General features: G+C 34.4%; 1 protein-coding gene across 1 annotated transcript; it reads right to left on the bottom strand.

The window, feature by feature from the left end:
• Window positions 1-14692: 14692 nt before the first annotated feature.
• On the bottom strand, window positions 14693-16545 carry LOC131181354 (uncharacterized). The gene is made up of 2 exons (XM_058149400.1): window positions 15793-16545; window positions 14693-15385 (listed from the first exon to the last, which is right to left on the bottom strand). The coding sequence occupies exons 1-2, from the start codon at window positions 16543-16545 to the stop codon at window positions 14693-14695; spliced, it is 1446 nt and encodes a 481-aa protein (XP_058005383.1).
• Between the last annotated feature and the right edge of the window lie 899 nt (window positions 16546-17444).

Below are 17444 nucleotides of genomic sequence, written 5' to 3'. Positions count from 1 at the left end.
ACCAAGTTAGTGGAAGCTGCAATAAAGGTTGAAAAAGTAAGAATCAGTGAGCAGACCAGAAGGGATAGACAGCAGAAGAGAGGCCCAGGTCAGTTTAGTTCAGCTCCTGCATCTGGGAAGAGGTTCAAGGGTCCACCTGCACAGAGTTCGGGTCAGCCACACGGTCAGGGTCAGTCTCAGGGGCCCAGGCCACAGTTTACCCCTAGGAGAGGTCAGTCCACACCATCAGTGGGCAGCTCTCCAGGGATGGGGTTCAGGGGACCAGCCCCAGCATCTTCTGCATGTCCACACTGTCTGAAGTGGCACAAGGGGGAGTGTTGGAGAGTGACTGGTGCCTGCTTAAGGTGTGGGTCAACAGAGCATCAGTTGAAGAACTGTCCATGCAGAACTGCTACAGCTGCTCCAACACAAGCAGACAAACCTGCTCCTGTATCCCAAAGGGGTAGGAAATCTGCCAAATCTGAGGCTGTGGGACCATCACAAAGGCCTGCGTCTGAGCCAACAGAGAGGCCTGACAGCAGACCACCTACAAGAGCTTATGCCATTAGAGCTCAGGAGGAGCAAGATGCCCCGGATGTCATCAGGGGTACGTTCTCCCTCTACAATATATCTGTGCATGCATTGGTGGATCTAGGATCTACTCATTCATACATCTGCATCAACCTACCCGTAGAAAGGGGGATACTAGTAGGGGAGAGTGACCAAAACATTCTGGTCACTAATCCATTGGGCCACAGTGTAGTGGTGAACAAAGTATACAAGGGTTGCCCGTTAAGGATTCAGGGGTATGAATTCTTGGCAGACTTGATTGAGTTGCCTTTCCATGAGTTTAACGTGATTTTGGGAACGGACTGGTTGTCACGTCATCAGGCAATAGTTGATTGCAAATTGAAGAGAATTTCTTTGAAAACTTCTGAGGGTAATGAGATCACAGTTGTGGGGGAAAGGACAGATTTTTACGTCAATGTTATCTCAGCCACAGTTGCAAGAAGAATGATGAGAAAAGGCTGTGAAGCCTACCTAGCACATGTGGTGGATACTAGGCAGGCTAAGCCAAACTTGAGTGATATACCCACAGTAAGAGACTTCCCAGAGGTATTCCCTGAAGAATTGCCTGGTTTGCCACCAGAAAGGGAAGTTGAATTTGCTATTGAGACACTGCCGGGTACAGCACCCATTTCCATTGCTCCTTATAGGATGGCACCCACTGAATTGAAGGAGTTGAAAACTCAGTTGCAAGAGTTACTTGAAAAGGGGTTCATATGCCCCAGTGTATCACCGTGGGGAGCTCCAGTGCTGTTTGTAAAGAAAAAGGATGGGACTTTGAGGCTATGCATCGATTACCGGCAGTTGAATAAAGTGACTGTGAAGAACAAATATCCGTTGCCTAGAATAGATGATCTGTTTGATCAGTTGAAGGGAGCAGGAGCATTTTCTAAGATTGATCTCAGATCAGGGTATCATCAGTTGAGGGTGAAGGATGTAGATGTGCCAAAGACTACATTCAGAACCCGATATGGGCATTATGAGTTTCTGGTGATGCCCTTTGGCCTAACAAATGCACCAGCAGCATTCATGGACCTTATGAACCGTATCTTCCATCCACATTTAGATCGGTTCGTAGTGGTCTTTATTGATGATATTTTGGTGTATTCCAAGACCAGGGAAGAACATGATGAGCATTTGAGGATTGTTCTGCAAACCCTGAGAGAAAAGAAGCTGTATGCTAAGTTGTCCAAGTGTGACTTTTGGTTGAATGAGATTGCATTCCTTGGACACATAGTATCAGCTGATGGGATTAGGGTGGATCCTAAGAAAATAGAAGCAGTAATGGAATGGAAGCCTCCCAGAAATACAACTGAGGTCAGAAGCTTCTTGGGGCTAGCTGGGTATTACAGGAGATTTGTGAAGGGATTTTCCTTAATAGCTGCTCCAATGACCAAGTTGTTACACAAGAATGTTAGATTTGACTGGAATGACAAGTGTCAGACCAGTTTTGAGAAGTTGAAGGCTATGTTGACAGAGGCACCAGTGTTAACACAACCAGTGTCAGGAAAGGACTTTGTGGTCTACAGTGATGCCTCTCATAATGGGTTAGGGTGTGTATTGATGCAAGAGGGAAAGGTGGTCGCTTATTCTTCCAGGCAGCTAAGGCCACATGAACAGAATTACCCTACCCATGATCTAGAGCTTGCAGCAATTATCTTCGCACTGAAGATATGGAGGCATTACTTGTATGGTGAAAAGTGCTACATTTACACAGACCACAAGAGTCTAAAATATTTGCCAACTCAGAAGGAGCTCAACCTTAGACAGAGGCGATGGATTGAGTTCCTGAAGGACTATGATTGTGTAATTGACTACCATCCTGGGAAGGCCAATGTAGTTCTTGATGCTTTGAGCGAGAAAATCCATGACAACTTTGAGATCATTGAATGCGTCTAACTTTGATCCGAGATGGAGCTATTTTGGTGAGTTGCAAGTGAGGCCAAACACCTTTCTGACAGATTTTAGATGGGCGAAAGTAGATGAGAAGCTAATGGCTATTATGAGCAAAATCTCGGAGGAAAAGCAATCGACTATGAGATGAAAGCGGATGGGTGTACGTATTACAAAGGAAGACGTGTGTACGGATAATGGGGAATTGAAGGCGATATTCTAAAAGAGGCACACACCGGTGTATATGCTATGCACCCGGGAAGTACAAAGATGTATTATGATCTGAAGCTTGATATTGGTGGCACAGTATGAAGAAAGACATAGCCGACTACGTGACTAAATGCTTGACATGTCGGCAAGTCAAGCGAACATCAAGTTCCATCGGGTTTGCTACTGACCTATCGCATACGAATGGAAATGGGATCGGGTCACCATGGATTTTGTAAGTGGTTTACCTCTCACCCGGAAGAAACATGATGCAGTATGGGTGATAGTTGATAGATTGACTAAGTCGAGACACTTTACGCGATTAGGGTGACTACTCATTGGAAAAGTTAGCAGAATTATATATCAGTGAGATAGTTAGACTGCATGGAATTCCACTTTCCATCATATCTGATCGAGACCCAAGGTTCACATCGAGATTTTGGAAGAAGTTGCATGGGTCCTTGGGTACACAACTCCACTTCAGCACAGCTTTCCATCCTCAGACGGATGGGAAATCCAAAAGAGTAATCCAGGTAAAGAATTGAAACCAATGGAATTGATACAAATATTGAATTAAAATGATAATAATAACATGAAATATATGTCAGGTCCTTGAGGATATGCTGAGGAGTTGTGTCATTGAGTTTGAGGGAAGTTGGGATAGATACCTCCCACTGGCAGAATTTGCATACAACAATAGCTACCAAGCTAGTATCCAAATGGCCCCATATGAAGCACTGTATGGGAGGAAATGTAGAACTCGGTGTCTTTGGGTGAATTGGCGAACAAATTGGTGGGGCGGACACAGTGAAAGCAGGCGAGGAGAAAGTGAAACTAATCAAAGCTAATCTGAAGGTTGCCTTAGACAGACAGAAATCTTATGCCGACCTGAAGAGAAAAGAAATAGAATATGCGGTTGGCGAAAAAGTGTTCCTCAAGGTGTCACCGTGGAAGAAGGTATTGAGATTTGGAAGAAAAGGTAAGTTGAGCCCTAGGTTCATTGGCCCATATGAAGTCATGGAACGTGTGGGTCCAGTGGCCTATAGGCTAGCTTTACCACCAGAGCTGGACAAGATCCACAATGTGTTTCACGTATCTATGCTAAGAAGATACTGCTCAGATCCTTCACATGTCATCTCCAGGGAAGAAATTGAAATACAGCCGGATTTGACATATGAAGAAGAACCTCTACGGATCCTGGCTCGGGAAGTGAAAGAATTGAGGAACAAGCAGATTCCACTGGTAAAAGTGCTTTGGAGGCACCACAACACCGAGGAGGCAACTTGAGAAAGTGAAGAGACGATGAGGCAACAGTTCCCTCAACTGTTTGCATCAGGTAAATTTCAAGGACGAAATTTAAATTAGAGGGGAAGAGTTGTAACACCCTCCCGGTAGCAACTCCGTACATGCTACTGTTCCGGTGACCAGTGTCGGTCCGGACAGCTAGAACGTCCGGAAAAATATTTAAACTAAAGTGAGGGACCATAATTAACTCAAATCTTAATAAGAAAAATTTAGAAAAAATTTTAGAAATAAAATACAATCAAGTTAAATGAGCCGGTGCCCATGCGATGGGTAACTCAGAGGGAAGTTGCGGTTCTCGCAACTAGGAGCCCTAGACCCGGGGAAAAATTCATAAAATAATTTTTGGGACTCCAGAGAAGGGTCATTGAGGTCCCTACGGCATTAGAATGCCAAGAAAATATTTAGAAAAATTTTTCAATCGGTACAGACAATTTTGACCCGTTAAGCCAAACGGAGGGCATTTTGGTCATTTCGCCTTCAGAGGTGATTTTTGGCCGACTTGTCAGTTAAGTAAATAATTAATATGACATAAAATATGAATAAACATTACTAAAAATTAAATTGAAATTGAGTAGTGATGAAAAGAAAAGAAAAATAAAAAAAGGCTCATTTATGACATAATGTGATGTCATTTAAAAAGCTACCACCAATCATATGTAAACAACCAAGTAACTAACTAATAAAAGAGATAAATGAAGACCAAAAAAATTAAAAAAACACAGCAGCCATCATCCTCCCCAACCAGCCGAAAACCTTGCCCTAGCCAAACCTCCATTAAAACCATCAAAAAGCTTCATTTCTCTCTTGTTTCCACTACTAAACCCTAAACCCCTTTCATTAAAACTTGTCCACTCATCTTGGGAAAGTGTTTGGCATACTAGAAAAGGAAGGAAAGTGAAGATTAAACTTGGAAAATTCTGCCCTACAAGAGGTTAGTGCATCTATATACCTAAAACTCTTTAATTTCATGATTAGGGACTTGAATTTAGTAAGAAATTGTAATTTAAATGGACAAAAACTCATGTGTTTGTGTACATGAATTTCGGAAGCCCTAAGGAAGGAATGAGTTTGATTGTTTTAATGGATTTAGAATGAATTAGAGATTATGTTTAAGGTGTATATACACATATATAATGAATGAAAGTATTTAATTAGGTGTATGGGTGAATTGAAATGGAAATTAGGGTTTTGGGGAGTGAAAAATTGGACTTGGCTTATGAAATGATTAATGGACATTCTAATGGTCAATTAGTTACCATTTAAGGCAAGTTAATCATAATTTAAAGTGAGCTAATGCATGGCAAACTGAAATGGGAAGGCTGCCTAAAGACAGCAGCAAAGAGGCTGTGAATCCAGCCTGTTTGGACTGCCATATCTTTGGCTGTGTAGGTTCAATTGGTGTTTGGCCAATTGAAAATGAAACTAGACTTATAATGGCACAATGTTGCTGAAGAAACCATGTCCAAAAGACCAAAGCAAGTGGACCAAAAATTGGCCCCAATCCGGATACCCTGCAAACAGGTTCTGCAGAATGACCAAATGAATAGTAACTGTTCATTTGGCCATAACTCACTGTAGATATGGTCAATTGACCTGAAAGTTTTACAGCAGCAAGTTAAGACATATACAAACAACTTTCATGAAGAAACCTACCCTAAATTATGACCAGAACCTATCCAACAAGGCAGTGGCATTCACTGTTCATGGTACTGTAGATTTGGTAAATTCTGCAGATTTGAAATCCGGCCAGCTGTGGTATTTTGACCATATCTGGAGCTACAAAACTCCAAATGGAGTGATTCAAAAAAAGAAATTCAACTAGACAAAATAAGGAACAACTTTCATGTTTACCATTTCCTCAAATTCCTACTGCAACAGTGCCCAATGGAACAGTAAATTTGAGCTACAAAAACTGAAAATTCTGCTTCCCTTGGTTTAAGCTTAGAAATGGTATTAATGCTTAATGCCAACAAGTTTTGAATGCAAAATGTGATATGTTGGGAGTGCAAAACCAATGTACCTATTTTCTATTAAGAAGTCAACATTTTTGTTGACCAATGAGGTGAATAGTGACGCCAAAACTTAAAATTCAAAATTTGAAGAATTCAAAAGTATCAAATGCCCTAGTATACCTAACAAGATTGGTTTGGATAGTTTGGCATGCCAATAGGGTTCAGTTAGCAGTACTGCACATGGCAATATGCCATTCTGTGATTTCATGGCTTTTAGCCATTCTGACCTTGTTTTGAGATGTAGGCTCGTGCCTAATATTATTTACAGCTTGTTAGTTGTTCTGTTGCACACCGGGAGATACATATGTGACCGATGGTGTGACGGCCCGAGGTACTTGATACCCAGTGCCAGTTTACCCATTTATCCAGTTCAGTCGTCTAGTATAGGTTACTTGGGCAACTAAATGAATGAAAATAGACAAAGTTAAAGAAATAAATAAATATAACAGATACAAAACAAATAAGACATATACATTAAATACATATTTATTTTCTGCTATTTCCTTTTATTTTATTATTGCACTACTAAGCATCATTGCTTAGCGCGTTGCTTTTGCCACGTGTAGGTTCTGGAGATACTGAACGTGAGCCCAGTAGACCGCAGACTGGGTGAGTCCATCCTGCAGCTCTGCACAGTGTCCGTGTCACCTCACCTTCTACAGTGCATTGGTAGGACACTAGGTTTCATTTTGGTATTTTGTAACTAACTTTTATTTTTTTCATGTGTAAATGAACTTATGGATGTATTTTGATGTTCATGTAAATAATGAGAATTGTGTTTGTGAATGGAAAAGAGAATGTTTATCTGTGATTATACATGATATCACACGAGATGAATGATTGAGAAATGAAATTGAAAAATGTTGAGATTCTGATATTGGAGTTTAAGAGTGATGAGATATGAATATTGGAAGTGTTTTTCACAGGTTCCGAAGAATTGTTTTCTCCATTTTTAGCCGGTACTCTGCCGGATTTTCTTTAATATTTTCAGAACCTCAAATAAATAATAATTTCGATAAATGGCTTAAATAAATTATATTTCATAAACTATATTCAAAACTATGACAAAAATTGATTAAGTTAAAATAGAGGGTGCCGATACACCGTGTGACCTTGCTTACTCGGATATACTGTACACGGGTAAGAGGTGTCACTGATAGTGTAGTGCAATGCAAAAAGTTTAACAGAGGAATAATATTAGACTAATAGAAACATGTTGGAGTAACTATCTGTTTAGTCCCCAGTGGAGTCGTCAAACTGTAGGAGGGGGGGCGTGAGGCGAAATATCATCCCTTAGAATTATATAAAATACACCACGTAATGCCCAGGAAAGATGGTGGAGTCACAATGGTCTCACTTAAGTACCACCTCCTTACACAGCATTTCCTAGACATGCACTTCATACAATCCTAATAGAATCATACCACTGGTAAGTACCATCTTCCCATAACACTACCATAGTACTAAGGATTTATGCCACGAAGGCATAGATAGATAGGAGTCGCCAACCGGGTAATAACCGAGACATATTCAGTGTTTCTTCCGAGGGTCATGGATAGTAACTTACTCCTTGCAGAGTTTCCACAACCATCATTACCACAGCCTAATGTCTAGGTTCGGGATAGTGGGTACGTAAGGGGAAGGTGTTAGGCACCCCTTACGCTTGGTCTAACCTCGTTAATTCGAGTGCCAGTCTTCTACTAATATTTCTAGAAGTCTTGTTTATTATTCCTTTATTAAACTTTATCCTAAAAAATGCAATTCTAATCCTACACACACAAGTAATTCATAAAAGGGTTGTTGTTACACACAATTTTCATGCAAAAGTAATTCCTATCTATGGGGTTGCTAATTATTTAAATGATATTTACTAGATGACTAAAATTAATTTATTATTGAGAATTTAATTTACAAACAAATTTAATTTCAAATAACCCTATGTTTCTATTTAACCTAATTAATTAATTTTCACCAAGTTATCTTAAGGATAATTGAACTAAGTTAATTATGCACCTGTAATTTATTCTAATATCACATAAGTCCCAAACAATCACAACCTAAAAAAGATTTCAAACATGCAAATTTATTTTACAATTGCCAAGTATTAAATTAAATTTATTTACATGCCAATGTTAGTTTAATTTACAAACAAGATTAATTTTAATTTACAAAGTATTTATTTAAATTAATTACATGCAAAAGTCAGTTAAATTAAAAATAAAGTTAATTTTAATTTACCAAATAAAAGTTCTATTATTACTATAATTTCATGCCAATGGTTATTCGAGAAGTTTAGAGCTACTTACCTGTTGGTAAATGCAGTTGCCATTGGGGCAAGCTACCCTTAAAAAAGGGCCTTCTCTTCTATTATGGCAATGATATCCTTGGCTTACTCCCGTTTAGCTCCATATAAGCTCCAGACAAATGTCCTCTTTAGTACTTACCTTAGGGCAACTTACCAATTTTGTTTGTAATAAAAAATAAAGAAACTAAAGAAAATAAAAGAAATAAAGAAAATATTAATAACAATTTACATTGGATCTAACTCTAGTCAACTAAAGGGTTAAGATTCTTAATTAGTTACAACTACCTAATGGTCTAAGTCTTCTAACATGATCCAAACACTTCATAACACTTCTTGAATTAAAAGAACACAGAAAAATAGATCAAATATCAATTAAAACCCAAGAAAGTAAAAGAACATACATAAATATACAATTTCTAAATTCTGGCAGATTAACAGTAGCAAGAAATCTGATTTTTTAAAAATAGTTATACATGCCTAAAAATCATAAAAAAAAATTACAAAAGACAGCCTACATATCATACAAGATCATAAAATTTATAAATTAAAACAAAACCCTAACCGAATGGTCTACATAAATCGTAACTTTTCTAAGTGACAGAATCGTACTACTTTTTTGTAAAATTCATAATTCATTAACCACAACAGATATGAATGCAAAACCAATTGGAAAAGATGCATAAGATTCTGAAGTTAATTTTAGACACCAGATTTACACAAAAATATTAAGGAACAGGGAGATATGGGCTCCACAAGTCGGATATCCTGCAAATTAGATTTTACAGGAACCCTAATTTCAAACAGCCATAACTTACAAAATAGTGAAACAGTATAGTATTTCTTTGTTATATTATTGCACCACTAAGAAGAAATGCTTAGCACGATGGATTATTTTCTTCACGCAGGTACTGAAGATAAAGTCCAGTGGATATTAGACTGAGATTTTGAAGTTTGAATCTATAGAAATGTCTAAGGTTGTCACCTCCTTAGCAATGCATGTAGATAAGGCACATATAGATCATAATAATAAATTATGTACATTTTAAATATTTCTTATGATGTAATGTAAATTATGAAAATGTAATTAATATTTATATGATGTAAATTATTAAATTGGCTAGTTCATATGTAATTAATTTGTATATCATATAAATTATGAAATTATATAACTAGTTTATAAATCATGTAAATATATGCAAATTTGATAATTTTCATATTTGAATTAAGCATAAATGGATTTGTATGGATTTGAATACAGAATTGAAATACATATATGATACTTGAAATGATGAGATGATTATGGTAAATATGAATTGAAATTATTGTTGAAATTTTCAAACAAGTAAATAGTGAAATACGCCAAATGTTAATAAAATAGGAGAAACTCCATTAGTTTCTCCTTAGAAGAATAATTGATCTTAAAATATGAGTTTAAAATTATTAAAGAGATGAAGCAAGATAAGACAAGATGCTCCGACACCGAGTGTGAAATGCCTTGCTTGACTACACTGTAGACGGGTGAGGGGTGTCACTGATTTAGAAAATTTAGAGCTATTTAGACATATTTTAGAGCTATAGGAGATTTAGAGAGATATTCAAAACTCTTTTGGTTCTTTTCTTTTCTTTAAGAAGATTTTCTTGCAAGATTTTTCTTAAATGTTGGTTTTTGTCATTTTTTTTTCAAGATCTATGCTCTGTAATATTTAATTTTATGCTCCTTGTTTTCTAATTTATCTTGCATATTCATGTAGATTATCTAATCATGTTTAATTTGAGGGGATGCACAACTTTGCACATACTCAGTTTTCTATCTCCCATGTTTTTATTATTTTTTGTTATCTTTTCAATCTGTAAAAATTTTAGAAAAACTATATTCATATTCTGCACGAAATTTTATTAATTTTAGAATCAAGAATCGCTGAAAAAGCTTTTGTATTTTGTAAGTTATGACTATTTAATTTTAGGGTTCCTGCAAAACCTTATTTGTAGAATACTCGACTTGTGAAGCAAATATCTCCCTTGTTTGTTAATATTTTTGTGTGACTCTAGCATTTAAAATAAGTTCAAAATCTTATAAATCTTTTCTAATTGGTTTTGCATTCATATCTATTGTGGTTGATGAGTTGTGAATTTTACAAAAAAGTAGTGCAATTTTGTCACTGGAAAAAGTTACGATTTGTGTAGACCATTCGGCTAAGGTTTTGTTTGGTTTATAAATTTTACCACCTTATATGATGTTTTGGCTATCTTATGTAATTTGGTCATGATTTTTAGGCATGTCTAACTATTTTTCAAAAATCAGATTTCTTACTATTGTCAATCTGCTAAAATCTAAAAATTATATGTTTATGCAAGTTCTTGTGTGTTCTTGGGTTCTAATTGATATTTGATCTATTTTTTTTTTTGTGTTATTTTAATTCAAGAGTTGTTATGAAGTGTTTGGATTGTGTTAGAAGACTTAGACCATTAGGTAGTTATAACTAATATTTAGGAGATAGAGTTAGAATTCAATGTGAATTGTTATTTATATTTTCTTATTTTCTTTAATTTTTTTATTTTTTTAATTACAAATAAAATTGGTAAGTAGCCTTAAGGTAAGTATCAAAGAGGGCATTTGTTTGGAGCTTACATGGGGCTAAACAGGAGTAAGCCAGGGATATTATTAGCATACTAAAAGAGAAGGCCCTTTTTTAAGGATAGTTTACCCTAATAGCAACTACAATTATCAAAAGTAATTAGCCCTAAATTCCTAAAATAATTCTTGGCATGAAAATGAAGTAATAATAGGATTTTTATTTAGTAAATTAAAATTTACTTAGTTTTTAATTTAACAGACTTTTGCATGTAATTAATTTAAGTAAATACTTGGTAAATTAAACTTAATCTTATTTGTAAATTAAACTAATATTGGCATGTAAAATAAATATAATTTAATACTTGGTAATTGTAAAATAAATTTTTATATTAGAAATCTTTATTAAGTTGTGATTGTCTGAGCCTTATGTGATAGTAGAATAAATTACACACGTACATACACTACAACAAAATTAATATTTAATGAGAGGAAAAATCATCGTTAAAAGTTAAAAAGTGGTTGTTAATAATAATTAACAACCACAAAAGTTGGTCGTTAAGTCGTCGTTATAGGCTCCGTCGTTAAAAAGTTTAACGAGGACTTTATATAACTTGTCATTGATACTAATAACGAGGACACAATAAGCGATTGTTAAAATTATAGTATTAACGACTATTTTAGCCGTCGTTAATGTTATTAACGATAGAGAAAATGGTCATCAAATTTAAATTAAAAATCGTTATTTTGCAATGTAACGGCCTCTAAAAACTATTAACAGTGAAAAAATTGGTTGTTAAAAAATATTAACAATAGCAAATAATACTCGTTAATGGTTATTAACAATTAAAAAAAAATCTCGTTAAAAAGTATTAACGAGAGCAAATGATGATCGTTAAAAATTACTAATGATAATAAAAAGTAGTCGTTGAAAATAATTGAGGATGAACATTAAAAATTGATAACAACGATGCAAAATGGTCTTTAAAAATGATTAACAATCATAAAAATAGTTGTGAAAACATATTAACAATAACAAAAAGAGGTGATTAACAATCAATATGAATACAAAAATCATCATTATAACTTTTAACACACTAAAAAATTTAATAAGCAATTAATAATAATAAATAATATGCTTCATAACTAAAATAACATTCATACATCAATATGAAAAATGTCATAACAACCGTCTCAAATATCGGTTTAATATTAATTATTTACACTTAATTTGTTTATGTCAATAAGAAAACTATAAATACGTGAAGGCTGAAATAAAATTCAACAATATCTTCTAAGTTACTTTTGAACACCTTCACCCAAAAAAATTACTTATTTGCATAATCACATCTGTACTAAAATATAAAAATATAATTAGATTGCAACAACTATGAAATCCACTAATAGCTTGAAATGAGTTTCACATTTAACTTAAAATTAGTTAATATTTTATTCCTAAATAGTTTAAGTATAAATATCAAATAAAAAATTCGGCAAAGTTCTATTTGTATTTTGAACATTTTCAAAATTTCAAACAAATAATTCAAACTCATAACTTGCATAAAACATAAATTCAAAAATATTCATCAACTTCCAATCCAATTTCTGCGCTCTTTAATTAAATTATATACATTTATCTTCAATAAATATATAATAGTGAATATTATATTTTCATTTGTAAATGTACAACTTAAAATATGACCTATATTAAAAACAATATAAAGAATATAGTAGATGAAAAAGAAGATAATTTACCTTATCACAAACATATAGATTGATCTGTAGATAGAGAAGTTCTAGATGGAGCATTAGAGCATTGGCTCAATAATAAGTCCTCCAGGTGTTTCATCCTAGTTTCTACTTCAGACAAACGATCCTTAAGCAATCGATTCTCCTTTTGAAAGCCAACATTGGAACGAGATTTCATAACTTCTTTTGCTTTTATTCCACCCCTATAATTAATAACTTGATCACGATGTCGTGTTTCAAAATATTGTTCTACTACCTCCATATGAGACAAAGAAGGGTTGGATTAGATGACATCACATATTTGATCCTATAATAATTATGATTAATCAATGATGCAAATATAACAATTTATGAAAAGAAACAGATTTGCAATAAAAGTGATATAACATACATATTTCTCTTGAACGTTAGAGTCAACCAAATTTGCACCCTTCTTATGAGTTTCAAAGAATATAGTTTCAATGTCTGGTGGATTGCCATGCTTGCCTCCCTTTACAAAATATGATATTGTTACACAATAGCATAATATATTTAATCTCTAAAATGCAAAAGCGTGAAAAAATTTCACTAACATTACCAAATCATAGATAATTTTTCTGTAAGGTTTGCTACTAGTACGATGAAGCATAGTTAAATTTCTCCTATTTTCAGAGTTTCGAACACTTGTTTCCTACATTAAAAAAAGTATTTAAAAACATTATGTTAACCCTTCTAAAAAATAATAAAACTAAAGATAAAAATACTTATATTTAATTTGCATAATTTCTAATATTAGTAAAATAAAATGTCATACCTTAAATTTTCTGGTGCAAAAATGGTTCTTAACTAACCACTCCCAATCTTTTTGATGCATCCCTTGAGGAACATTTTTCAACATCTCTGGAAAAAAACCACAAGGCTTTATATTGTGGCGTTTCAAATCCCCTCTCCAATTATTCCACAAATGATTCATATGCTCTAAAGTCTTTTCTCGATATAGCTCAATGTCAACATTTTTAAATTTCTCCTATAAAAAAAAAATGAATAGATGCAAATTAAATTAATCAAATGTTTTATTAAAAGTAAAGGTACCTTGACTGAATCCCACATATGATCTTTTGCATCTTCTCCAATTTGCTTCCATGAGTGCACTCTTATTGGAAAAATGTTTGGGTCACGCACTATTTTGCCCAAATGTCTTGACCATAATGCATGATTTTCTCCAACAACTCAATTATTATAAAAAAACCACATTCAGTTTCTCTCCATCCTTAAGTGCTGCAATTTTTTTACCCTTGTTCATTCCTCTTGTTTTTCCTCTTCTTTTGTATAGTGGAAATACCTAAATAAAAAAGTCCTTAGAACTTCATTAATGATATAGAAATAATGCATCAATAATGAATATAAATTATTAATAATACCTATGACAATAATTATTTGAACCTTCTTATGTTTCTTCCTGAGCTGGATTATTATTACTTTAATGTTGCCTTGTTGTATTACTTTCTGTAGTATCAAAATCTATCAATATTAAAAATAAAAAGTAAATTGTTAATGTAAACTAAATTCATAACCCTGAATGAAATAGAAAAATAAGAGTTGAACCTTCATGCACTTGTTCAGGTATTTGTTCTTGTACTCCACCATCTTCTTCCCTATGATCAACATCTTGAAAAAGAGAGATGTCATTATGTGGCTCTAACGAACATCGTGCAATTGATGCAGTTTGACTTTGTGTGGATGTCATAGGTAAAAATGATCTTGATCGATGTCCATGTCCCCATGCCCTTCTTAATGCACCTGGTGGTATAAATGAACTCTTCACTATATTTGTCCTAGGTCCTTTCTTTTTTTGTGACCCCATTTCTAGCCTCCTTTACCTAGAATATTAGCACATCAAATATATGTGAATTTTTTTTTCAAACTAACAAAATATATCATGACATAAATAAATATGGGAAACAACATAAATAAAATATGGGAAAAAGACAAAATGAAATGTAAACTACATTGAATAACTTAATTATACATAAATATCCAAAATAAATTATGTATATATTATAGAGTTTATTTTGAAAATAAACATTATATACTAGCATCCAAATAATAATAATTAAATAAACTTCATGATCCATGTTTTCTTTTCTTCTGTGTTGAAGATATATCAATTATTAGTGGCTCTATATCCATCCTCTTCCAACTAATTTGGTCATTTGCATCAACTGTAGTTGTTTCTCTAGATTCAAGATTGACAGATTCATCAGCTTGATATCCTTCACCTAATTGATTCAAATCAGCGGGGTCAATGTCTTCTTCTAATGGGATGTCATAAGAATCTCGAGGATGTGCCTTTATCACACAATGCCAGCCTTTGTGAATATTGTCTGGAACATAAAAGACTTGTGATGCTTGGTTAGCTAAAATGAAAGGTTCATTTGTTTTCAAAGTTTGTTTACAGTTAACACTAACACCCCCCCCCCCCCCATATTCATCAATCTTAACCCCCCTCACTCGATCATAAACATTCCACCAATTACAATGAAATAACACCACACGTCTTCCTCTAAGAAATTGCAATTGAATAATCTCAGTTAAGACACCGTAGTAATCTATGTTGGTAACTTCATCACCAATATCTCCAATTACAACAACTCCATTATTTTGTGTCCTCAAACCTTGGTCATGATATTCAGTATGAAACCTATACCCATTGACAATGTGACCACAAAAAGATGTCACATATCGAGCAGGACCGCGTGATAATGAATGTAGGGCTCCCATCATTGGACTTGAGTCATTTTTATGCAACCATGCAACCTATAAAAAAAATTGGTTTGAAAAAGTGAAAAATCAATTCCTAATGGTTACAAACAATTGAAATAATTAATTACTCAAAATACATACAAAACTTAAAGTGTACTTACTTTCGTCTTAAACCATCTAACAAAATTTTAATTCCATTTACCTTCTAACATACTTACTAAATTGGTTGCTGGCAATTGTGAATACTCTCTAAGGGGCAAAAAAAAAAAAAAAAATGAGGATTATAGGCGATTGTGATAAATTAAAAAAAAAAGAGTAAATACAATATGAATAATAAAAAAAAAATTATACTCGATGTATGGCTGGACTTCATCACAATTCTTTAATACATAAATATGAGCTTAATCCCACTCTTGTGTATCAAGATCACGAGTTTTACTAGTACCTAATCCTCATCCTACTTTGGAAAAAATTGATAAGCCTCCTTTATTTTTATTACTTCCACCATCATAGTTGCGCTCCATTTGATTGAGCTTTGTCTCAATGCCATGCAAGTACCTTGAGCAAAGAGTCATGCACTCATTTGCAATGTATGCCTCTGCAATTGAACCCTCTACACAAGCTCTATTACGAATACATGACTTAAATGAATATAATGCTCGTTCTATTGGATACATCCAATGATATTCTACTGGTCCACCAATTTTAGCTTCATTAGCCAAATGCATAGGCAAATGCACCATAATGTCAAAGAATAAAGGTGGAAAGATCCTTTCTAGCTTGCAAAGAGTTATAAGAATTTGCTTTTCTAATTGCTCCAATACATCTACCTTTAATGACTTTGCTCCTAAATGAGTGAAGAACAATGACAGCTCAACAAGTGGTTCATATACTACTTTAGGAAGTAAACCACGTATTGCAAGAGGAAGTATATGTAATAGAAGAACGTGACAATCATTAATCTGTAATCCTAAGATTTTACTCTCTTTCATGTTTACACAAAGAGAAATATTGGATGAAAATCCATCTGGAACTTTTAACTGCTTCAAGAATTGGCAAAGCCTGTATTTTTCAGTAGTAGATAAACTGTACAATGCTAGAGGTATCACAACTTTATTCCCCTGTTGTACTGGGTGTAACTCTGCCCTTATATTTAATGCTTGCAAGTCAAGGCGAGTTTTGATGCTATCTTTAGTTTTTCCCTTTATGTTCATGATTGTCCCTAGTATATTATTGCATATATTCTTTTCAATGTGCATGACATCTAAGTTGTGACATATCAATAAGGTCCTCCAATATGGAAGGTCAAAGAATATACTCTTTTTATTCCAATTGTCCCCCCTACCATCATGTGAGATTGCTTTCTTCATATGAAGAGCCTTAGTTAATATGACCCCTTCAAGATTTTCACTTGATCAAGTATATCATCTTCTGAAAGTGGCTTGGGTGGTAACCCTCGCTCCCTTGTGCCATCAAAAGATTCGTTATCATTTCTCCATTTGTGATTAGGAGGAAGATATTGTCGATGACCCATATAACATTGCTTGCCTCCATTGGCCAACCTCATCCATCAGGTGTCCTTATTACAATAAGGACAGGCCAACTTTACCTTAGTACTCCAACCTAATAAGTTCGCATATGCAGGGAAATCATTGATAGTCCATAGTAAAACTACATGTAACTTGAAATTCTGTTGTGCATATGCATCAAATGTATCAATGCCAGTTTCCCATAACTCTTTTAGTTCTTCTACTAAAGGTTGAAGATAGATATCAATTGCATCTTTGGGACCCTCAGGACCTGGAATAAGCATTCATAAAATAAAATTTGATTGTTTCATGCACATCCAAGGTGGCAAATTGTATGGAATGAGTAAAACTGGCCAAACACTATATGGCATTTTTGAATTGGCAAAAGGTTGAAATCCATCACTAGCAAGGCCTAGTCTCACATTGCGAGAGTTTGAGGCAAAATTTGGATGTAGTTTATCAAAGGAAATCCATGCCATTGAATCAGCAGGGTGTCTCATCACTCCATCATCTACCTTCTTATCTTTATGCCATCTCATCAAAGACGCTGTCTTTGTGGATATAAACAATCTTTGAAGTCTTGG

Source organism: Hevea brasiliensis, chromosome 7 (assembly GCF_030052815.1).
Source record: "Hevea brasiliensis isolate MT/VB/25A 57/8 chromosome 7, ASM3005281v1, whole genome shotgun sequence".
Taxonomy (NCBI): Eukaryota; Viridiplantae; Streptophyta; class Magnoliopsida; order Malpighiales; family Euphorbiaceae; genus Hevea; species Hevea brasiliensis.
Note: the sequence above shows the minus strand (reverse complement) of the source record. Positions and strands in the feature narration are given on the sequence as shown.